The sequence below is a fragment of the Mytilus galloprovincialis genome, chromosome 12 (genome assembly GCF_965363235.1).
Source record: "Mytilus galloprovincialis chromosome 12, xbMytGall1.hap1.1, whole genome shotgun sequence".
Lineage (NCBI taxonomy): Eukaryota > Metazoa > Mollusca > Bivalvia > Mytilida > Mytilidae > Mytilus > Mytilus galloprovincialis.
The window spans coordinates 27,447,689-27,473,961 of NC_134849.1; the positions used below are offsets into that span (position 1 = coordinate 27,447,689).

The 26,273-nt window shown below is 32.6% G+C and overlaps 1 protein-coding gene across 2 annotated transcripts; it reads right to left on the reverse strand.

The window, feature by feature from the left end:
- Positions 1-23: 23 nt before the first annotated feature.
- LOC143055138 (acetylcholine receptor subunit alpha-like) lies at positions 24-24,780 on the reverse strand. Of its 2 annotated transcripts, XM_076228280.1 has the most exons (9): positions 24,691-24,780; positions 16,121-16,558; positions 13,219-13,347; positions 12,470-12,667; positions 11,296-11,550; positions 9,778-9,930; positions 4,137-4,322; positions 1,446-1,493; positions 24-428 (listed from the first exon to the last, which is right to left on the reverse strand). In XM_076228280.1, the coding sequence occupies exons 1-9, from the start codon at positions 24,691-24,693 to the stop codon at positions 330-332; spliced, it is 1,509 nt and encodes a 502-aa protein (XP_076084395.1). In that variant the 5' UTR covers positions 24,694-24,780; the 3' UTR covers positions 24-329. The 2 variants fall into 2 exon arrangements, with proteins under 2 accessions (XP_076084395.1, XP_076084396.1); XM_076228281.1 differs by lacking the exons at positions 24-428; positions 1,446-1,493; positions 4,137-4,322 and adding an exon at positions 4,463-4,586.
- Between the last annotated feature and the right edge of the window lie 1,493 nt (positions 24,781-26,273).

Below are 26,273 nucleotides of genomic sequence, written 5' to 3' on the forward strand. Positions count from 1 at the left end.
GTAAAGAAATTGAAAAAAATCTGGTGTTTGAATTAAAATTTAATAATTAAATATAATAACAAAAAAACTATTAATAACAATGCATTTGTTTTGAACAAGAAAATCTTGAAATTGAACAATAAAATATTCATGAAATTCTAGTCTACAATACATCCAATTAAAACCATATTAAAATTGACTTCATGATGAGATAGAAATGTACTAATGGCAATGCTGATGTAATGATCCAGTAATTGAATTTGATTAGATAAAATTATATAGTCCGGTACTGATTCTATATCGAGTAATTGATGACATAACATTTGATAGTCCAGTGCTGATTGTGTAGTTTATATTCTAGTGCCTCCTCTGGTCTTGGACATGGACTGTTCAATTGCTTTTTCAGTCCTTGCATTCTCTCCAAAGTGGTCAATAAACTTTCTCTTAGACTAAAATATATAAATTTAAAATAACTAAACAATCAAGATTTTGACTTTACACCTATTTATATTATTCAGAGTAAACTCAATACACAGTATGAGTTTTGCTCATTGTTGAAGGATATACGGTGACCTTTAGTGAACAACATCATTTGGTCTCTGAAGGAGAGTTGTCTCATTGGCAATCATACCACAATTTCTTATTTTTAAATTCTCAACAAGACTAGCTAAAGAATAAACAAAAGAGCCAGTAATATTCTATTTTTATTTTTTTTTATATCCCAAATAGTCGAGGGTCACAACATATTGATTACCGATGATGTCATTTCTTCTTTCCATAATTCAAAAATTCAACAATTGCAATCATATCCCATTCAAGTTGCAGTCCATACCAAATACCAATGAATAATTTAAGATTTTGTTTTCTTACTTCAAGTTTCTTTAGACATAAACAGGAATAATCTTTCAATAAAAACTATGTTATGTATCATATGGTCTCTGGTAAGAGAGTTGTCTCATTTGTAATCATATCACATAGATCTTCTTATTTTTATAATGTATCCATTGTAAGGTGCCCTTACATAAAATTGAGAATGAAAATGGGGAATATGTCAGAGACAACTACTTGACCAAATCAACAAAAACAGCCAAAGGCCACCAATCATGAATGGGTCTTCAACACAGCGAGGAAAGCATCAGCTGACCCCAAAATATAAATGTGTATTAGTTCAGTGAAAGTTCATATAAAGGGAGGTCTGACAATTTGTTATCAAAGCAGGAAGACATATGCATGTATCTTAACATTCTTCACAATTTTGTTCCTTACCTATTTATGCTCTGATATGTAAACCTATGTTCTGTACACTATTCCTGTCCTTTCATTAGTATTGGACTGGGTTTATTTCTGGATTTAATTTTTGGGAGTATAGGTTTAATTTAGTATCAATAACTAATCAATACAAACGTAGATTCCTAATGGTAAAATGGCATGTCAATTAAACTTATTTTATTTAAAATGACACTAACCTTGTATATTTTGTCTTTTTCCATCATAATTGAACGTCTCTTGATTGCCTGAGTAAAATACACAAAACAATTATTAAAAAGTCCATCAGATATCAGTTAAAATGTTATAGTTGTACTCTATCTAAAACAAGTTAAAAAATTGGAATTGAAGGCAGATTTTGTAGTTTATGAAAAGTATGAAGAACAATTTTTTAGGTTCGCTATTAACTGTTGTATTCTAGTATCCATTTTCTTAGCACATTGTATTTTCATGCTTAATTCACCGTTGAAGTTTTATTTTGGAGAAGAATGGTTGAAGTCACAAATAAAGTAATAACTTCATAATATATATTCATACTATAGCATTATTAATCCTGTTAAGTAAAAGAAATTATTTTTTTGTTGGATGTGGAGGAGGGGGTAGTGTTTATTGGGATACGATTGCTTTCAAGCAATCTGTAGACTTATACCATTGACTCAGGGCCATGCCCTCACATCAACCGTTTTATTCTAAACATTAAGGAACATCTCAGATTCTTATGATTGTCTTGCTTTAAAAGGTAAATACAAACAAAAGGATTGAACTTAAACATTTTTCCTATAATGTTCTTCTCATAATAAAAGGTAAAAAAAACCAAAAGGATTGAACTTAAACAACTTTCCTATAATGTTCTTCTCATAATCTTCATGTTTGATATTTCCCTTGACTTATATGCATGTTGTTAAGAACACGGAAAATCAGAAGTAAGCAGTATTTATATTTAGTGTTTTAATAAATTTAGAACCATGTCAGAGGGAATCTTTCAGGAATTCCCCAGTTTTGATAAAATGCGAGAGTTCTCTGAATTCCGATAAATCTATTTGTCATATAAGAACTGAAGTGGAGTTTTTCTTATATGTCACTGTTATTAAACTGATATTTGATATTGTACTCTCAAAAAGAAATGGAGAACCATCTAGGTCATTTAATCAAAATTTGGTATACGTTCTTGCTCCAAATTACAAGTCTAGGGTTTGTTTATAGTTTTCTTGACTTCAAGGGGTATCAGATTGAATGGTTGCTCTGGATTCCCCACTCTATTGATTAATTTGAAACTCATGGGATCCTTTCTATGTCTGTCTGCTATTGAGGGTAATTGTTGTTGCATAATTTTAAATCATATGCATCATTTAAATTATAATAAAGGTAGTCCACATCATAGATTCATCTTACAGGTGTAACTACAACACCCCTTCAGCCAAAATGGAGTCTTCTATATTATCGTTTCGAGTTGTCTCCCTTCCTGAAGTAACTTCTGTCAAAATCAAAATACAATACGACACGTCAAGAAAAAATAACTTGTCAGAGGTCGATAAACGTCGTATTATATTAAAAACGATCGCAATTTCAACAGAGGAGTGTGTATGGAAAGGAGTCATGCCCACTGACCCAAAGGAAATTAAATATTTAAAGAGTTAGAAATGGGGTTCCTCCTAGAATTAAAGTAGGAGAATAGGTGATAAGATACGAAGTGAAATACCTTCTCTCACTCTCAGTGACTGCTGTGGAAAGTAAACTTGGAATTGATAGTACAAAAATAAAACACAATAAGTACATTGTTCATACACTTGTATCCGGGATTGGCTATTTTTAAAGTTGAGTAACTTAATTCAGATTACATAAATTACATTTTACATGTGCAGTTGAATTAGTTTTGAAAATAATTCTATCCAGCTATACATGTACATGTGTCAATGAAAACAATAGCAATTATATCCCTCAGAGCAATCTGCTCTTTGATCTTTTATATTGTTCTGTTCTGACAAAAACATTTTTTCTTATAGTTCTCCCAACTTATAATCTTCAAAATTTTGAAACTATATATTATTTCCCAGTTGATATTAAGTATGCAGATGAAAACATACTGGAAGCCACATGTTGAGCAGGATGGGCTAATTACTCTTCCAAAGCACAAAGTGATTTTTTGGGTTTTTGTTGCTTGAGGTCTTTAGTTTTTCATGTAGTTCTTTATAGAATGTTATTTTTCTCCTTTTTACCACAATGTTGATGAAAGCTTTTTCAAGTTATGACATTGATTCTATCTTTGGTATCGTCTGCCTCTTATTTTTTGGTTAAAAAAAATATCCAATAACAACAATTCTTACAAAAATTGGAGATAACTGGTGAAATAGTTGAATGACATCCAAGGGTTTCATTATCTTTCATGTTGACTGGTACTTTCCACGTTTCTAGGTGGTACTTTTCAATTTATTCCATGAACATCTTATATAAAAATTCCTACATTTAGGCGGTACTTGTCAATAGCATAGGAGGGTAAAAGTACCGGGTACCGCCTCCTAAGGAATGGCCTGGACATCTGCTAAAAAATCCTTTTTATTTGCCATTTTTAGGACATTCATGAGATGATAAATAAATGAATACTATAAAAATAAAGAGTGAAGAACGCAGTGCTTAAGAGTGTAGAGCTTGGTTTAGGGAGATAACTCTTTAAATTAGTTATGAGTTTGTCAAGTTTCATCAATGTGTTTCAAGAATTTACCTAAAACAGATTGGAAATAACCTATGTAACGTAGAAGCTTAGAATATATTTATGAAAATGGTTGACAAAACATACTAGTGATTATTAGAATTATTTCCCATAGCCTAGGTCTTCCTCCTTGAGTAACTAGTTTAAAATAAAGGTTAACATGGTTAAATCAAAGTAAACTTACTGTTAGTCTCATGTAAATAGCAAAAATCACATGAAAAGCTATGAAGATGCCAAGCAGGGTAATAATGGAATAGTTGTCATACTGGTTTATCTGAGCCTCAGTGTATTTGATGGACATATATCTGATAATAGCATGCTGTGCAGAAGTCAGTCCAAGGAATACTAAAGCTGCTATGACATACAGATCCTGGAAATAACAAGAATACAGTGATTAGTTATAGATCTAAGCCTCTGGGTATTTGACATACATATATCTTATAATAGCATGCTGTGCAGAAGTCAGTCCAAGGAATACTAAGGCTGCTATAACGTACAGATCCTGGAAATAACAAGAATACAGTGATTAGTTATAGATCTGAGCCTCTGGGTATTTGATGGACATATATCTTATAATAGCATGCTGTGCAGAAGTCAGTCCAAGGAAAACTAAGGCTGCTATAACATACAAATCCTGGAAATAACAAGAATACAGTGATTAGTTATAGATCTGATTCTCTGGGTATTTGATGGACACATATGCTGTGCAGAAGTCAGTCCCAGGAATACTAAGGCTGCTATAACATACAAATCCTGGAAATAACAAGAATACAGCTATTAGTTGGAAAGAACTTTAAATTTTTAACACAAATCAAATTGTATTTATTGTTTAATGTCCTTCAATGTAGGTAAAATTATTTAATGAATGTCAACTGGCAGTGATCGGGAAGGACGTGCGCCCTGCGCCTATAGCGCATATTGACAAGAAATGGTGCATACAGTGACAAATGTTAGTGCCCACGTGGCGCACAATATTTTTTCTTCGTTCCGAAACGCTTAGATATCATCAAATGGATTTCTGATCGTGTTCTGTGCCATGTGTGTGTACAATACTGTGTAATGTTCCTCTAATAATAGGTGCACCTATATATTTTTGGGACGTCTTGGGTGTTTCCCTTAATGAATGTCAACTGGCAGTGATCGGGAAGGACGTGCGCCCTGCGCCTATAGCGCATATTGACAAGAAATGGTGCATACAGTGACAAATGTTAGTGCCCACGTGGCGCACAATATTTTTTCTTCGTTCCGAAACGCTTAGATATCATCAAATTGATTTCTGATCGTGTTCTGTGCCATGTGTGTGTACAATACTGTGTAATGTTCCTCTAATAATAGGTGCACCTATATATTTTTGGGACGTCTTGGGTGTTTCCCTTAATGAATGTCAACTGGCAGTGATCGGGAAGGACGTGCGCCCTGCGCCTATAGCGCATATTGACAAGAAATGGTGCATACAGTGACAAATGTTAGTGCCCACGTGGCGCACAATATTTTTTCTTCGTTCCGAAACGCTTAGATATCATCAAATGGATTTCTGATCGTGTTCTGTGCCATGTGTGTGTACAATACTGTGTAATGTTCCTCTAATAATAGGTGCACCTATATATTTTTGGGACGTCTGGGGTGTTTCCCTTTGATAATAGAACCATGCGTTTTAATGTCTCTGGTGTTTTCCTTTTGTAATAATAGAACCATGCAATCTAACTGATAACCCGAAAAACGTAATTAACCATCATTCATGATATATTTTTTCTATAAACAACTTTAAATTTGTGAAATTTGGCTAGTACACACGAGATTTAACTCTAATAATAACCTCATTTAGTTTAGCTTGCTAATATTTCAATTGAAGAACCCGAAAGACTTTTTAGGAATATAGTTTTTGTCTCCATAAAAGACGCTTAACTGTCTTTGTCATTTTTGGTCTTTGGCTCGTTTTGACATTTGTAAACATGACTTCAGCGATTTGTTGTTTTGTTCTTTGAATTAATGGTACTCTGTACTGTTATTCTTGTCACCGTGAATTCAGGGTTTAAGCTAGGATTTTGAGGGCTTTAGTCACTTTTGCGCGTTATTAAAATCAACCTTATTTTATAGTGTAAAAGCAATGGACCAATGATGCTTATTTCTAGCTTCATCTTTGGACTTAGTCAGATTTTAAGGGATTGAGGCACCAGCATGATTGGCAGTTATTGTATGATTTGACTGTATCAGCCATTATTATGAAAGATTCTGACATGGAATCCAGAAACTTAGTTCACAATTTCTCTTCAGTTTGTTCCAGGGGTCATTCCTAATTCTATTTTTTTTAAACGAGGAATCACAGCAGAAATTAATTTGCAATGATTATTTCACTGCATAATCATTATCCTTATAAAACTCTAAGTCGATATTTGGAAATCATTTCTATCAAGTTGGAAATGTATAAAATCCTTTTTGGACGATTATAATGACTGAAAGGAGGTTGTAAACAAATCAACACTAGATCACGTTTACTACTTTCGGTTTTGAAATGAAACGAAAACGGGAAGTGACACGTGGATAATAAATTCAAAACAGGTCCGGATTCATCAGGAAATTATCATTTTTCGATTTAAATTCCTTTACTAAGAGATATATATTTGTCTCTCTCGTTTAATTGATTCTAAATGATTTCATATTTTACGTTTTTAATGTCTATAAATAGTCAAAGGAATACTTTCACGCATGCGTAGAACACAATACAGGAAGCACCTGTTTAAAACATTTCTTGTGAACTTTTTGAATGAAAACATTATGTTCTTTATTTTAAATGGAAATTGTCGAAAGTTTTTGATGAAAATTTAAATCAATTATGACGAAAATGCCTTCGAATGACGAATCTACGACAAATTAACTTCAGATTGTGATCGTTTGGGAAATATTGAAATTTTAAATGCGAACTGTCCGGACGGGTTATTACATTTTTGATTAAATGACGAAATTATACTCCTGGTTGTTGAAATGCCGACTGACTGATTTTCTTGGGGAAATAATTATGATGGTCATTCAATTATGGGGTTAATTAATAAATTACGGATAAGTGACCCATCTGATGGCGATAAGCGGATTAGTTGTAATCACAACTTGTAACACCTGTTGAAAATGTTAATTACCTGGAGGTCATAAACTTGTCAAAAACATGAAGACAGGTAGATTTATAGTTTTTATTGCGAAAGTTTTTTTACACTTTCAAAATTAAAGTGACGAAATTGATTTGAAATACTTTCGTCAATGAGAAAACCCTTTCGTAAAATACGAAAGTGAGGCAAAATAATTGAGCCGAGCGAAGCGAGGCGATTTTTTTTTTGGAGAGTATGAAATGAATGGTGCAAAATCCTGCATTCTAGGTCTTTTTAGAGAGTTTGATAATGTTTTGAATTTGGACACTTTTTATATAAATTTTTCATATTTTAAGACTTTTACTAACACCAAATTTTTAACAACTTTATTTAAATTTATATGTAAGATAATCATCCAAATATCACTGATTGTGTTAAAGGTTCTTCGATTCCTCAATAATATCAAATTGGAATATGGGATATTCTTTCAACTTTTAAGGTTAAAGAAACATGGATAAAAACTAATCCATGCATTCATGTTTCATATTATTTATATTTCATTTATCTGTAAAGAGAAAGTTTAAAGTTTGTGAAATGAATACGCAGACAGGAATTGCCCATTGTGATGCCCAGTACTTGATTTGTCAAAAGTTGGTGAAACAGAGAAACGAATACGCAGACAGGACTGTCCCCTTCCGAAGACCAGTACTTTATTTGTCAGTCTACTTATCGTTTTTTGATTGTTCTAATGAAGTTATATGCAATACTTAGACTCTGTTCACAAAAAAACTAGTTTACTAGAATAATTCCTTCTTTACCTTCCTTTTTCTGCAAGAGCCTGTTTTTAACTAAAGATCCATGATGATTATCGTTACTAGGTTAATGTAATCGAGAAACATCACCCGTTGAGATGCTGAATTATATACAGGAAGAATAGTTTAAAAGGAATGATGACAAGTTATAGAAATTAAGGTTGAGACAGAACAACAAATGACTATTATATTTATATATATATGTATTTGAAAAAATAATCATTGTCGAAATTTTAGTGAGGCAATTGCCTCACTTGCCTCAAGGGTAGTTACGGCCTTGGACGAGCGCTAGCAAAATCACTGCCGTGATGAAGTTATAATAATACAAGAAGTGCAGAGGAAATGCATGAAATGTCCTCTGATATGGAACATCTGGAATAAGTATGGTATCGACGAAGACCCAAGTTTAATGTGCAAAAAAAAACCAACATGAACATGAACAAGGCAACAGTACCAGGTTAAACATTGTAAATAAAGGTTATTAAACTTAAATATTGTTCGGGTTGGAAGAAGTTATTGTATATTCATTGAAATTGAAATTACAAAATCACAGGAACAATATCCATGATTTTATTTAAAATCATAAAGGTAAGTACCAACACCTCTTTGCCAAACTATACTGATACTTTTTTTTGTTTTACAGAAGTTAATTCAAATGGCCCACTCATTTGACAACATGGCCCATTATTTTTTTAAATGGCCCATTGATTTTATTTTTGTGGGGCCCTGGGCCAATAGGGAAAAAAACCTTCCAGACCAGTTTGTTCCTATCCTCCAACAAGGCAACATTCTTTTAAATGGAATATTCTAAGAATAAAACTAAATATCAGTTACACCCAGTCATATTTATTAGCTCGACTCCCCAAATTAAAAAAAAAGATATTGAAGTATGGAAACTTAATATCTCCTCTCTTACATTTTGAACCATAATTACATTGCTCTATGCATATCCTGACATGATGGTCCGAGAACACAATTATTTCGTAGTGCATTTCTTTTAGAACATAAATGAAAATAAAAAAAATCCCACCTGCGCTTTCTCAAAGAAACTTTTACAGTGTGTTGTACTACTTTTGGGACAAACTATATCAAAATTATAGAAAACTTCATCGGCTCTAACTCAAAATATGGACAATTTTATGTTTAGGGCGTCTTGAAATCTTTTGACAGCTTCCGAAGTGCTAATTTTCAACCTTTTTCAGCTGGACCAAATCACTACTTTCCTTTAAAATTCTGGACCCAAATTTTTTACAGTGTAATTTCACCCCCTACTTGCAATTTGAGGCATTAAACATGGAGAAATAAATTTGGAAGGGGTATAAAAATTAATGGCAAGTAACCCACTGTCAACAGTAGGGACTATATTCGTGAACAACGAAAATCAAGGGACGACAATTGTGGTCTCGGACCTGATGTACATAGTTATAAAGTAATACAATTCATGTCAGTGAGCCTGATGTTGATGTAGTGTGCTACCACTGTGTGAGTTTTAGCAATATCACTCTTGTCATTTAGTATGTTGTAAAATCATATAATATAACAGAGCCAGAGGATGAACAGGCAGGGAGATTCTCATCTATCCCTTAAACTTTGTGATGACATTGAAAATTTTCCAGTTTCTTGAACTTGAGACCAATTCTAATTTTTATGTCACTATAATCTATCCCTTTGTCTGACATCATATAAAAATACTATGTAGAGTTTGTGTTTTAAAACTAGAAAACAGTCTGCAGTGGCGGATCCAGGGGGGGTTCCGGGGGTTGGAACCCCCCCTTTTTTTGGCCGATCAATGCATTTGAATGGGGACATATAGTTGGAACCCCCCCCTTTGTCCTGGGTTGGGAACCCCCCCCCCCCCCTTTTTAAAATGGCTGAATCCGCCACTGGTCTGGGAGGTAAATCTGTATAGTTTTCTATATAGATCTATACTTACCAAATAAGTTAGGTATGATATTGTTGGTAGACTTTGCTTGACTATCAGTTTGAATGTAACAGAAGTCAGGAGTAGTGTTATAGTCACACCGAGACGATCAGCTGAGGATGGTTCAATGGAAAATGTTGTAAAGGTTAACACTGTAATCAATGACTGAAAAAGAAGTAAATCATAACATAATAAAACAAACAAGAATGTGTCCACAGTACACGGATGCCCCACTCGCACTATCATTTTCTATGTTTAGTGGACCGTGAAATTGGAATAAATTCTCTAATTTGGCATTAAAATTAGAAAGATCATATCATTATAAGGGCACATGTATACTAAGTTTCAAGTTAATTGGACTTCAACTTCATCAAAAACTACCTTGACCAAAAACTTTAACCTGAAGCGGGACAGACGGACGGACTAACGGACGAACGGATGCACAGACCAGAATACATAATGCCCCTCTACTATCGTAGGTGGGGCATAAAAATACGAAAGTATAAGCTGAAAATTGTTTGAAAGGTTCAAATACAAATCAAAGCATTAAGATTGATAAATAAAAACATCTCAATAAATACAGTTGATTAGGAATTTTATAATTTTTTGGAGTAAAATTGAACTTTGAATACATGTGTGTTTTTTTTTGCTATGTCAAAAACTTTTACAGTGTCAATAAAATGTTTTTACTTTGAACTTTTGCAGTGCCAAAAACTATTTTTAAAATATCAACCAGGGGGTGTCCCATCCCCCATCACAAAAAAAAATGTTCAATATATAATAATTAAAAATCCTTTTGATTGCAAAAATGTCTCTAATTTCATGACAGCCATTCAATTTGCTTCGAAAATTCAAAATCTCCAATTCAAGACTTAATAATTTATAGTACATCTTTTCTAAATATTATACAACCATAAGTTTAAGTGACAGATAGTGGGCAAACACATGTTGTTTTTGAATAGTAGTCAACTTTCGAATGCATTCCATTAAAAACTTTGGTTTTAGTGAACATTATTGGTAGTTTAGGGGCTTTGTCACTTCTGTTCCCATTTTGAGCAAGTGGTTAGAAAATATGATGCTTATAAATGCATGAATTTTTTGGTAAATCAAAATCTCATATTAGACAATCAACACTGAGCACTCTTGTTGGGAATTGTGATTAAGTACCTACAGAACAAACATTATCTCTAGTTTATCCTGCACAATGATAATCACTTAGATGCTTGTTGAATGTTAATAGTGCAGGGAAACAGCCATCCACTCTATCTGGTAAATGAGGTCATAAAGGCGTGCCTAATTGACAAATTTTTCCAGTGAAGGACAATTTTTAACTCAAAGTGGTCTACCGTATTCATTTAAACCAAATTTATAAAATTCCCTTTGATGGATAAACAAGATGTAAAAAGTATGATTATGATGATATAATATACAAGAAGAACTAAAGGAGACAGAATAAAGTGTGCTTATATGGCAATTTTTGGGTCAATAATTTGTTTATCATTCTATGATATCATTTAAATGATACCTTACCACAATAAATACGATATTCCACAAGAAATAACCAACTTTTCTCTTAACTCTACACTGTGCATAAAAGATGGGATGGGTTTCATCACTGGCATATTCCAACGTTGTTTTACCCTCATATGTCTCAACATGTGTATATATGTCCCATTCTTGTGCATCCATAAACGTCCCAGTATTTACTCCACTCAAAGAACTACTGTCTTCAATCAAGTCAATCTCCTCATCTGATCGTTCTGTTGTTAATGATATGGTTAGGTCCTAAATTATAAAATAAATACTTAACTTTAAGTTTTAAAAAGTAATATATTTTTTTTCCTAATTTAACTGCATGAAAACCAACTAATTTTCACAAGCGATTTATTTTGGCAACATGCACAGAAAGGAGAATAATGTGCATTATTATAATCTAGCATTTGAGTGTTCCCTAACAAAAATACATCAAATAAGTTAGAAAATCATGAAATTAAATTGCTTTAAACAGTTTTAAATAGCAAATTATATATAGAAATTCTTTATTGATCCAATTATAGACCTTGCAGGTTTTAAATTGCATACACTGATTACAAGGATTTTTGCTATGACAATGAAATAATAAAATACAGCACAATGGAACACAAATAGTTTTTGCATGCACATGGAAGAAAAAAGTTAATAGGGGAGACAATCAATAAATATGTAAGGGGTTATTTCCCTTAGAAACTTTGTACTTCAGCTGAACATATAAATTCCTGGTTGATCTATATACCTACGAAATCCACTAAAACTAGTACTGTGAATTCATTATAATTCGTTGGATACCAATTTCAGTCTTCACGCTGAGTGGCAGCCGCCCAGGCTTGTAAAATTGCTCTCGGGCCTGTAAAAATCATATCTACAGGCCAACAGAATCTAACTAAAAAATTTCAAAAATTGAGCTCTGGGCCTGTAGATTTAACAGTTCATCGTGAAGACTGCAATTTTCGTGGATTTCATGGGTACATGGAAACCACGAATTTATAGGTTCAACGAATTGCAAATTTGCTGTATAATTATATGCAATATTTTGAAAAACCAGGAAATCAAATATCCACGAATACATATGCAAGTTTTTCATCAATCCACGAAAAATTGGTACCCACGAAAATAACTGAATCCACAGTATCCCTAAATTGAATTCCATTTACACATATCTTTATACCTGTACGTCAATAGGGAAATGTGCCAGTTCTAAATTTTCCTTGAAGAATCCTTTGAATCTCCACAGCCAGACAACCAATGGCGCTCCATATCCAGGTGCATTGTGGACCACTTTGTAACAGTGCTTATCAATAATAAAGCCACCATCCAGATTCAGCACTATCAAATTAGGAACCCACATTGTGTGTGGATCAAACACCTAAAGTCAAATAATAATAAATTGATTATTTAGTCTTTCAATTTCTTAATCACCACATTGTGTGTCAGGCTCAATAATTTTTTATGTCAAATAATAATAAATCAATTTGAGGCTCAAAACCCTTTTTTAAGTCCAATAATAATAAATTCATATTTAAGTCCTTCAAATTTATGGACACAACATTGTTAATGGCTCAAAATCCTTTCAAGTCAAATAATAATAAATTGATATTTTATTCCTTCTATTTCTTGGGCACCACATTCTTTTTTGCTCAAACCTTTTCAGTCAAATAATAATAATAAATTGATATTAATTAGTCCTTCAACTGTTGGTCACAATCCCACCACATTGTTTAAGTGGATTAGAAAATCTTTGAAATTCAAGTCAAATAATAATAAATTAATATTTTAGCCTCTCAATTAAAAATTTAACTTTCAAAATATTTGTTATGCTTAGAAACTGATTATGAAACACTATTGTATGGCAAATAAACTTGTTTAAATTAAGACTTTTTCAAAATTTCATGTAAAACAGAAATACATTGAACCTACAACACCAAATTTTCCATCCAGTAATGGTTCCATCCATTTTGCTCTGACCAGTATTTCAGCCTCAAACTGCTGGGTAACTGTGTCTATGTCTGTGATCTTCATAAATGTCAATCGGAGTTGCACCACCATCTAAAAATAGATAATCTATGACCTTTGAAATCACTGAGATAGCACTCAAATCATAATATATGTCATCTTAAAATGCAGAGATCTCAAAAATTGGTCTGAAGATTTTGACCACCTAAATATTGCAAAGCTTTGATGATTTGACCAACACAATTTCTGTAACTGCAATTAAGAAAATAATGAAAAGTGATGCTGGGAAATTCAGCAGGTTTTTTTTGGTGAAAAATTTCATGCAGTTAATTACCATCTAAAAGTTTTTTTTCTTAACATTTTCAAGTTAACTGATTTAATATTTCCCACAGGTGTCTGTGGCTTCTGATCGACATTTCTGATTTTCTTGAAAATTGTAATACAAATTATATCTTCATTAATCTATATATTGTGATGTAAGATAATCTAAACTGGCTTCTTTAAGGAATGTGCTGTGTTCATGGTTTTTTGGTAGAGAGTTGTCTTATTTGTTTATAATAGTATGTATATCAATTAAAAAAAAAAAATCTCTCAATATTTTGAAAAATATTAAAGCTGCACTGTGAGTGATGATTTACTAGTAGAAACATTCACATATCAAAGTTTATTTAAACTTAACCGGTTTGATAAAATTTTACCTGCAAATTGAAATATATAATACCCAGGGCTAGCTTAGTGATGAAAATCGTCTCACAGAAACATCACAACTTTTTAAATAACACCATATATAATGTAAATAATTTGTACCTAATTGTTATATATAAAGGAAACAAAATAACTAGAGGCTCTAAAGAGCCTGTGTCGCTCACCTTGGTCTATGTGAATATTAAACAAAGGAAGCAGATGGATTCATGACAAAATTGTGTTTTGGTGATGGTGATGTGTTTGTACATCTTTCTGTACTGAACATTCTTGCTGCTTACAATTATCTCTATCTATAATGAACTTGGCCCAGTAGTTTCAGTGGAAAATGTGAGTTAAAATTTACAAATTTTATGAAAATTGTTAAAAATTGACTATAAACAACAATAACTCCTAAGGGGTCAATTGACCTTTTAAGTCATGTTGACTTATTTGTAAATCTTACTTTCCTAAACATTATTGATGTTTACAGTTTATCTCTATCTATAATAATACTCAAGATAATAACCAAAAACAGCAAAATTTCCTTAAAATTACCAATTCAGGGGCAGCAACCCAAAAACAGGTTGTCAGATTCATCTGAAAATTTCAGGGCAGATAGATCCTGACCTGATAAACAATTGTACCCCCATGTCAGATTTGCTCTAAAGGCTACGGTTTCAGAGTTATAAGCCAAAATCTACATTTCACCCCTATGTTCTATTTTTAGCCATGGTGGCCATCTTGGTTGGTTGGCCAGGTCACGGGACACAATTTTTAAACTAAATACCCCAATGATGATTGTGGCCAAGTTTGGTTTAATTTGGCCCAGTAGTTTCAGAGGAGAAGTTTTTTGTAAAAGATAACTAAGATTTACGAAAAATGGTTAAAAATTGACTATAAAGGGCAATAACTCCTAAAGGGGTCAACAGACCATTTTGGTCTTGTTGACTTATTTGTAGATCTTACTTTACTGAACATTTTTGCTGTTACACTTTATCTCTATCTATGATAATATTCAAGATTATAACCAAAAACAGCAAAATTTCCTTAAAATTACCAATTCAGGGGCAGCAACCTATCAACCGGTTGTCCGATTCATCTCAAAATTTCAGGGCAGATAGATTGTGACCTGATTAACAATTTTACCCCCTGTCAGATTTGCTCTAAATGCTTTGGTTTTTGAGTTATAAGCCAAAAACTGCATTTTACCCCTATGTTCTATTTTTAGCCATGGCGGCCATCTTGGTTGGTTGGCCGGGTCAACGGACACAAATTTTAAACTAGATACCCCAATGATGATTGTAACCAAGTTTGCTTTAATTTGGCCCAGTAGTTTCAGAGGAGAAGATTTTTGTAAAAGTTAACGACGGACGATGACGACGACGGACGCCGGACGCCGGACACCGGACGCCAAGTGATGAGAAAAGCTCACTTGGCCCTTTGGGCCAGGTGAGCTAAAAAGCATTTATCAATATCAAAATAGACCTTGATTTTATCATAAGTATTTCTAACATATTAAAATTTGAAATATATTGTTTGATCGCAATGGAAACTGTTTGTTGGTTAAGCCGTCTGGAAATCATCATAACCCAGTCAAAAATGGTACCAGAAATGTTTTTTAAGCTCCTCAGTATTTTCCAGATACCTACCATGCCTAAGGAAATATAAGATAAAAATTGGTTAAACATTATCAGAAAATTCTGTTTTAAATACTCTTTATATTAGTTTCATGCTAGTTCACAAAACATATTTTTGACATGGCTGCATCTTTTTCTTGCCATTAAAGATTTTTGAAGCACCCAGATACATGTAAATACATAAACGATTATATATTATAACCTTTATTTTGAAATTTTGTAAAGAATGTAATTAATTAAATTTTACTCAAACTTAGGGACAACATCAAAAGATGAATGTAAGATAAAAAACTTAATTCAATTAGTTTGGGGGTGGGGTTGAACTGCAGTAAGATTTGGTTATCCGACATTGATTTTTATATATATATCCATATGGGTCAATCAATTTTTCCCAAATTAAGTTAAAAGGGGGGTGGGGTTGGGGGTCAGTGAAAAAACTATATGTGAATTAAGTTTTTTATCCTTCATTGAACTTTTGATGTCGTTGTCCCTTACAAATATAGAACTATAGTTTATAGATAATTTATTTCATTCTAAATATTAACCTTTTCTTGCCTTTTTTCTTTACTATTATGATGAATTTCCTCTGCTAAATGGGGAGTCTGAACTTTGGACGCAGGATGAATTCCTTCATTAATAGGATGTTGTGCTTGTCGTAAAAAATTAACGGTTTGTTCTAATATTTTTGTATTGGCATCCAAAGAGGTCACTAACTGTTTAAAAGTATGTCCCAGATGTGTTTCCTTCTCGGGTGATTTGTGCTCCTTCAAAGGAGATTGGTGCGCCTTTTCAGGAGATTTATGCAACTTTTCAGGGGGCTTGAGCAACTTCTCTGGCGATTTGCGTGACGACCCTGGTATCTGATTTTTCTCATCATTAGGTTTTTCTGCACGTCTTTGGTCTCTTTTTTTCTCAGCAGTTTTCCGTAGTTCTTTCTCTTTAATGAGTGTGTTAACTTCCAGTAGTTTGCTTGCAGCATTGAACTGAAAATAATATAACTTTTATTGAACTATAATATTTTATATTTAAATAAACCAAATAAACATATACGGTATATATATATATATTATATTGCAACACATTATTTTAAAAGAACCCAAAAAGAACTCCAACATATATCTGGATGTTTATGTGTAATTGCATAGGACTATTCATTTAATTATGCCTTGCAAAAGGTCAAACAATTTTTCAGACAAAGCGGAGGAAATATAATCTCAGTTGTCAGTTGAAAAAAAAGAGTTTTATTATCTATCTGTTATTGTTAAAAAATGTAATAAAGAATATAACAATACACAGTCTAGGTTATCCTTAAAAAGGCTGCTGATCATTTTGCATTATTCATGATATTAAAGTTATGAGGAACTTATCACTTTTCATTACCCGTTAACAAATTAGTTAAAATATTGTAATTATATTAAATTAATATGTTCTAATGCATATTTTGGCGTTAATATTGATTCACTTAAAATAGGGTCTTTGCAACGGAACTTAAAACACATTTATTATTAATTAATTTAATAAACCAGTTGTTGGCATGACACGGGTTATGTTCTTCTCATATAAGCTTTGGGTTTATTCCTTGAATGCCAACATCCTTTGATATACCGACTATTTACCTGTAAAATAATGTTGGCGTTCGAGGAATAGGTGCAAGAAGTTATCACAACAAAATTGCATGCATATGAAAACAATCATACTAATTAAACAGATAGGTAATATCTAATTCATGTTTTACAAGTTGTTGAAAATATTTTTTTGCTGTAATATGGATTTTCTTAAAATGAAACTTTGAAAAGTCTTGCATCACAAACTCAACATGTACATAGTCATATTGTCAGGAATTCCAATTAACACAAATTCTGCAACTGCTTCTTTGGACTTTGAAGTTTTTCTACAATATTTCTATAGATGTGTGTGCTGTGTAAAATCCTCCCGTATTGATAGAAGTTCTTGTAACTTTGTTTGATGTGTTGATTACTATGTTTTATTATGTTCAGTTTATTCAGGATATTTTTCTTTGTTATAATACTGCACCCTTTTTTGTAGATCATGATTCATAAATAGATATTGGTAAGGGGAAAATTACAGGTTTCCGACTTCGGAACAGGTACATACGTACAGAATGTGGCGGGGATAAATATGTTAGCGGGATCCCAACCCTTCCCCTAACCCGGGACAGTGTTGTAACAGTATAGCATATAAAGAACGAAAAATACACGTCAGTTGAAAAAGGATGTTGTTTGCTCTATGGTCGAGTTGTTGTCTCTTTGACACATTCCCCATTTCCATTCTCAATTTTAACTCATCGGGTGGGGAAAAAAAAAATATTACACAGAGTGGACGTGGCCGTGTACTTTTTATACGAACAAAAAAAAAAGACATCAAGTACAGAACTGAGAGTACTCGCAGTTACGGACAAATAGTATAAATCCACTGAATACTAATAAAAAAATCATGCCACTAAGACTGAATTCTTGTTCATGTTGTTACCCTATTTTTTGGATTTTCTTCAAGCTTTGCAGAGTGCCAGTTTGGAAGTTATAAAATTTACTTAATTATTTCTGATGATTTTAAAAGTTTAATAAACAATAACTGTTTAGTTGAAATCTTCATATAGTTTATGTATATACTTACATGTACATGAAACTATGCGAAATTATATGAAATTTGATAAATCTCTAATACCTTTTTTTTAGTTTGAAATAATTGTATTTAACTTAAATGTCTTTAATATTTCCAATGTTTCTTATGTTAATAAACATTTCCATTCCAAAATTTTGATTTTTTTTTTTCAATTAAGTCATAAAATGTTTTCATTTTATTTCTTTAAATTCATAATAATTTTAACCCTAAAATTTTGCTATTTTTTCTAATCAAAAAGTGATAAAATGTTGAATTTTGTCAAGTTCACTAATTATTTTTATCAGGTAAGTACTTATAAAAACACCTACTGTTATTATATAAACATCCATTGAAATATTTTTGTTGGCATTCAAGGAATAGGTTACATATAAAATGTTGGCATTCGAGGAAGACACCATGCTTTGATGACATGATACTAAACCCCTCACGGGGAGGATTGTGCCTGATATTCATATGATGAAGACATAATTTTTCAATCAGTTTAATTGAAGTCTGGAGCTGGCATGTCAGTTAACTGCTAGTAGTCTGATGTTATTGTCATTTTGTTTATTTTCTTTGGTTACATCTTCTGACATCAGACTCGAACTTCTCTTGAACTGAATTTTAATGTGCGTATTGTTATGCGTTTACTTTTCTGCATTGGCTAGAGGTATAGGGGGAGGGTTGAGATCTCACAAGCATGTTTAACCCCGCGGCATTTTTGCGCCTGTCCCAAGTCAGGAGCCTCTGGCCTTTGCTAGTCTTGTATTATTTTAACTTTTAGTTTCTTGTGTACAATTTGGAGTTTAGTATGTGTTCATTATCACTGAACTAGTATATATATTTGTTTAGGGGCCAGCTGAAGGACGCCTCCGGGTACAGGAATTTCTTGTTGCATTGAAGACCTGTTGGTGACCTTCTGCTGTTGTCTGATCTATGGTCAGGTTGTTGTCTCTTTGGCACATTCCCCATTTCCATTCTCAATTGTATCTGTACTACATACAATAAATCTGATTATGTATTTTGCCTCTTGTATACATATCTCAGAGTTTCAAAATATGTTTAAAGTATATATTGCATTGGTTTTGGTAGTATAAAATTCTATTTTGGTGCATCAAAACATTTCATATTGGAAAAAGATGATTTTTTTTCAACTGATTGAAATCGTTAGGCCAAAAAAAATAATATGTGTGTTTCCTATTACATGGAATTTCAAAATAGGGTAGGTAGGTGGTTTTTTTGTTTGTTTTTTTTTAATAAAAGGGGGGTTGAAATTCAACATATATATTGAACAGTATACTTGATGTATATATTAAACAGTTTTATTACCTTTTCATTTCAGCAATGGTTGATCCCATGAAAAGATTTATGTCTTTGATATATTCATTGTTTTGTTGATTCTATACATGCTTTCAATTTTGAACTCCTTTACTAATAAACTGAGAATTGTACAAATCATCTTAAGTGAGCCTTACAGTCCAAACAAAAGAATGCAACTGTACTGTATTGAATTCGTTAATTATAAAAGAAAGGTTAACCATTTATCATCAATGTACTAGCATTATCATCAAAGACAAACTGTGGAAGAGATAAGACGCACAAGGACAAACAATACCAATCAACTACAAAAACTAAAAACAAATGAAAAACTAGGGTTACCTCAGGTGCACTGGAAGGAATAGCAGCTCCAGCTTCTTACATAAGATAACCACTATGATGCTCACACAGGTTATTTCAGAAACGATTAAAAGGAATATGGACCATAATTTGGTATTCGGCCTTTGGTTTCTTTTTGTATCCTTTTTTATAAGTTCTAAAACTTTAACTTTTATTCTGTGGGTTGTGTTGGTGTTAGAATAGTATTAATGGAACAATTGAATTTTTCAAGAAAAAATTAATACATTTTGATTCACCGTTTACGTGACAGGAAACCAAACAGGAAATCAATCTTTATTTTCTTTATTTTGCGCAATATATTTCAAAATACATAAATGAACACCATTACTATAGTGTTACTTGCTTCATGTTAATATTTAAAATCTATTTTCAATGTTAAATTAAAGTTTTTTTTAAAGGCGACAGGAAACCTTAAGAAACCGAAAGCATTTTTTTAGTTTTATTTTATTGCAAAATCTGCTTAAAATAATCTGAACAGTATACTTTTTCTTAAAATCCATCTTAAATATAACAGTATTATAAAACTCCTAAATATGTGCTTGTTTTGAAAACAATTAGGCCAAATAAAAATATATGTGTGGTTCCAGTTACATACTTTTGAAGAATAGGGTCGGTAGGTCGGCAAATTTTATTTATTTTTTTCTAAATTTTATTAAGGATTGTCAAAATCCGGAAAAAAAATGTGTGTTTACCGAAATTGTTTCCAGTATTACACATGTCAATACTGGAAGTCGGCCAGTTTAAAAGCGTTTGGTTGCAAAATAAAGACAGTCATTTACGCTTTTCATTAATTTTGTTGCATTTTGACAACAAATTGTTATAAATTCTTGCATTTTACCAATAACAGATACTTCTTATGGAAATTCATATGACAGAAATCTACGAATTCTATATTATTTTAATTCACAATTCTCAAAATTAGATCGTTTGAAATTTATTTTTCAGAAATGAAAAAAAAAGTTCTAGGGTCGGAGGGTTTAAACTAGGGTCGGTCGGGTTACTGGAACCACATATATATTTTTATTTGGCCTTAGTACAATTTATTCAGAAATTTCCATATTTTCTTCATTGATACAGGATACCATAATCGTTGTATCTTGATGTTTTAGCCAAAAAAATGTATTTATATTTGGTTTTGAAATTCCAGTTATATACAATTTATTCCAAATCATTGGCAATGTAAAATTCTTTAAATCCAGTAAAGAAAATTTTTTTTTTAACTGGGAATTAAAATCTTTAAAATAGGCACCATGTGATATTTGTGACCTGTACACCATCTACATGGTTTCCACATTTTAACCTACTTTAGTGGGCTAAAATCAATAAAGTACTTCCTTTCAAGTCATGCATGGTAAAAGTTTACTTCTCCTTTGACAAGTTTATTGCGTTTCTGAAAAGTGTTTGCAGAACATGAATAAAAAAAAATAATTAAAAATTGTGACAAAGATACCAACTTTGTACATTCCAAGTGTAACGGTATATTAACATGTATTTTTTATTAAATTATCTTTATTCACCTAAAATATCCAGTAATATTTACTGCTGAAGCAAAATCAATCACACGAGCATCGGCACAATGATAAGAGACGTAATGTCGATTGAATTTTCCAAGGACCCTTTACATCGTTATCCGGAAACGAAGTGTGTTATAACGTCTGTCAAATCTGAAATCGATTTTGTCAAGTCATTGGGCATTTATTTTCACACAAGATCGTATGTAACATTACGCACATAGATAAAATAATAGACCCCGGCGCAATCTCTTTGAAAATTGTATTTTCCTTTTTTAAACAAGACGAAACAAGTCTACAGATTATGTTTGCTAACATCCCATTGGAAACAAAAACAATAATTAGACCTAGTATTTCATATATCCGGCCGTAAGGGCGTGATCACATGTTAGTCACATGTTTCACGTATGACCGGAAATGATTAGAACTGAACGACAAAAACAATTTTAATAAAAAAAAGGAAATAACTGGGCTTCTGTTTCGTGTGAAATGTAACGCATAACGATAACGTCATTTTCTAACTTAATTATTACGAAGAACAAAACTAGAATGTAAATCATCTCTGATTTACCTGTTTGAACATCTCGCGAGAATTCATATTTGCATATTGTTATAAAGAATTCTATTACAACAAAGTAGATTACATCATCTAAAATTTGCGTTACGAAATCGGAAACCAAAGTAACGCTAGTGTTCTTACACCTGCTACAGAAATACTTATAGTTCTCGGCATTTTCTTCTGACTATTCTTATTGGTCGATGTTCTTTATTATTTGAAAGCATTGTTTTAAAGTTACGAATTTGACGGTGACGATTATCTATAAATCAGTCAGCGTTATGCACTACGGAAGCGAAAAGTAACGTGAGAAACGACACAAAAATACGGCCTTATAATCTTTGAAATTTGTTAATTTCAATTTTTTTTCTAAGGAAGAGTAGCATACACTTGTATGTTGATAAAAACAAAGGCATCTTTAGATGTAGTTACAACTTTTCTTACAGTAATACACATTTTTATCACTTTTCTATCGTTATAGGAAACGAGCCCAATAGCAAATTATGGTCCATATATGACATCTGAAAAGGCAGTACTGTGACCTACTATTGCATATATATTAACTTCTTCAGGTCTTCAATAAGAAATTGTCTCTTTGGCAAATATACCAAATCTTTTTGTGTTTATATGCTGATGATATTTGGGACACAGACACCCCTCAATAGTCGATCAACTCAAAAATTTGCACATGACGTAAAGTTAGAAAAATTTTAACAACTTGATGCACCAATGACCAACACAATTCCAGACTGGGTTGAACATGATTTTTAGATACCTTAGTATGTGTAAAGCACTCCTAATTCTGTCTATAAATCAAATACAAAAGTTGATAACTAAAAAATTATTAAACAACGCAACAGTAAGCCCACTCCATATTGAACTTACATGGATAAGAAATGTGTAAAAAGACAAATCCTAAAATTTCAAACTTTTTAACAAATGATAAGAAAACAAATATTAAATTGCAAATAAAACAAAATGAACAAAAATGTCAGAAACAAAATGAAAATGTCAGGAGTATTTGGAACATCTTTGACAACGAAATTTATATAACAAAAAAAAATTGTCACTTTTTCTTTGATGTTCCTTTTCAGCCTGAGGTGTCCGTAGACGTATACATTGCAGGTCACTGTCAATTGAAAACCTTTATTAGGCAGCTCTCCATGGTTTTATGTAAAAAACATCCAACAGGGTCCTCCTATTTTCAATGCATAGGATTGCATTTTTATCTACTACAAGGTGCTGGCATTTGTTTATCCGTACAGCCAACAAACTTGTTGCTGTCAACAAATGCGCAGCCATTAAGAGTTTTATGTAATAAAAGATATGGTTACGGAAAAAATACATAGTTTTTCCGGAATTTTTCGGAAATCGTCAAAAAAAAGTTTAGGGTCCAGATTTTGACTGGAAAAAAATAGGGTAGGTTGGGTAACCGGAAACACACATATCTTTATTTTGACCTTATGAAGCTTAATAAGAAGCACATATGACTATTGCTTTTTTAAATGATATTTGACTTCAGTTGGAATATTGTTAGTAGATTTATTTCATTTATGGTGGATTGTTTTCAAGATTAAAAAGTAGGGTTTACTTTTGTTTGTTACATTTTTTCTTTGTTTTTAGTATATTTATACATTTTTTTTTTCATTTTTTAATATCAGATTTTATATTATTTTTTTTTTAAAGATTTCAGATGTGTAATCAAGAAGCACATTGTGGGTTTCTGTTATATAGTGCTTTTATTGTTCACATTGTATCATGTATGGCAGCTTCTATTTATCTTCTTGATGCCTGCGGCAGCTGTTTTAGGGATTTTATTTGTCTGTAGATTTATAATAACAGTTATCTGCAAAGAGTATGATTTTTTGCTACATGGTTGATGTATTTTGGGAGCATGGGGAGGTCAGTGGTGGATCCAGAACTTTTTGTAAGGGGGCCTTGCTGACTGACCTAAAAAGAGGGGGGTGCTCCAGTCCTGCTTCAGTCCCCTAAAACCAAATTTTTCCTACAAAAAGGGTGGGGGACACGGGGTATTGCCCACCCCCCTTTTAATCCACTATGGAGGTAGTCCAAATAATTATGAGGGCGTCCCAGAAAAAAAAGCCTTGTCAGACGTCATAATTATTTGGACTACTATGCCATGGAGGTTATTTATGTAAATTTATGTAAATACTAAATTACAAATCAGCACTGTGGGACACCTAAGGGAGCTACCATTTGATTTTTATGGGGGGGGGGGCTAGGATGAAATTTGAAAAAAATAGGCAGGACAGGAGTTTTGGGTAAAAAAAAAAGGCAGGATGAGACACTTGCAAAAAAAAAAGGTCAGGACGACAATTTAGGTAAAAAAAAGTCAGGATAAACTAAAAAAAAAAAAAAGGCAGGACCGAACAGAGTGAAAAATAAAAAGGCAGGACAGAGATTACAGCTAAAAAAAATGCAGGACAAAATTTTTCATTCACGCATAAAAATCAAATGGTAGCTCCCTAATCATTAATGTAAGAGATTTTTTTTTAGACATGACATGTTTGAGTTCTTTTTGTTAATAATAAAGACTATCAATAGAGCTTCTGGTAGAAGCTTTAACAGAATTATTTGTAGAATGTAATTGATAGAACTTTCCATTCCCGTGATACATGTCGAAAAAGTATTTCATTTTGCATATTAAACGAATTCAAATTCTTTCATCTGTACCCGATTTGTATTTATATTGTGCTCTATTCGAAAAGCATGGCCATGATATATTTACCATCTTAGATTCTTTAGCATATGATCTTTGACATCGTCCTTAAAAAAAATGCAGACGACAAATAAAGAAGGCGGATGTTTGAAAAGGGGAGCTAACTTTGTAAAAATTCCCGCCTTTTAACCTGATTATCTCCCATTCCTTACGATATGAATTTCTAATTTTTAAAAATTGCCAAATTAGAGTTTTGACACCATTTTCACCAGGGGCGTAGCTAGAAAGAAACAATGTGCAAGCAACTAGCGCCGAGCGGAGCGAGGCGAAAAAATTTTGGGACCCTTTTATGCAGAAAAATGTTTTCTTTTCCAGTTTTCGGTCATAGGACGGTTAAAAGAGGAGCTATATGTAGATAGGACTTATAAAAAATTTATGAATGTAAAACTATTAATAAATCTTCTGAATAGAGTAATACATAAACAACACATATTTGTGATACAGATTTTACTCAAAATTGTCCAAAATCTGCTCTTCGGGTCTAGGCAGAAACAAACCGTCTCTATTACTTTAATTGTCAATATTCACACTGAAATGCCGATGAATATGCAGTAATACTAGTAACTGTCGTCGTTCATTGTTGATCGTACATTTGTTTTCAACATATGCAAAAAATAATGAGACTTTCCAATAAGTGTGTTGGCGTGTTTGCAGGGTGATTGGCACTGGTAGTCTGTCGACCACATCGCCTCGGCATATTTTCAACGATATCGAAGGGTTCTGATAATTCTAATGCCGATTCCAAACTGATGAACCGTACACTGTAAAATGTGCTCCAAAAACTACCTGTCTTAGACTGAGTATTACAAATTCAAATCTTGTAAAAGATACAAGTTACTGTCCGATTTTGTCATAATCTCCAATAACACTTTTATTTTGAAACCAAATACCGTTATTTAATGATATTTCATCAATTAAAAAAGTGACAACATAGGTGTTTCCTTTAACATTCAATCTATAAATTTTTATTTTGCCATTTTTTTTTTTTGCATGCCGAATCGATGTGCACGCAACTGCGTGTGAGCGTATAGGGAGCTACGCGCCTGTTCACGATCCATTGAACATAGAAAATGACAGTGCGTATGGGCAGAGACACGTAATATGTCTCTGGTATGGGGCATCCGTATACTTATATGTACACACTCTTGCCTATATATAGTATAGCCAGTATATACTGTTTTGTTTTGTTTTATTTTATGTTTTTGTCGAGCCTTTGACTTTACAGTCTTTAAATTATTGCTTTTACAACTCTGTCGCATTTTTCGCAATAATAAAAACCTCGCAATAATTTCTGAATTTACAGTAGTCGAAAAAGCGAGACATAGCTAGCGATCCTACATTCCGTCGGCGTCGTCGTCGTCGGCGGCGGCGTCCACAAATATTCACTCTGCGGTTAAAGTTTTTGAAAATTTAATCACTTTCGTATTCAAACTATACTGGATTTCTACAAAACTTTGACAGAAGCTTGTTTAGGGGACGACCATTTGATATTCTGGGGGGGGGGGGGGGGGGGGCAGGAGGATTTGTTTTTGATCGGTTATTTATTTTTGTAAACTAAGAGGACAGATTATTCATTTTCTGCACTATTGAAG

Excerpts from the sequence above, each read along its gene's own strand:
- LOC143055138 (XM_076228280.1), bottom strand. Across the intron at positions 13,348-16,120 it reads AAGAAAAAAGGCAAGAAAAG|ATGGTGGTGCAACTCCGATT; the intron begins GTTAATATTTAG and ends ATCTATTTTTAG. Across the intron at positions 12,668-13,218 it reads TGGATGGAAAATTTGGTGTT|GTGTTTGATCCACACACAAT; the intron begins GTAGGTTCAATG and ends ATTTGACTTTAG.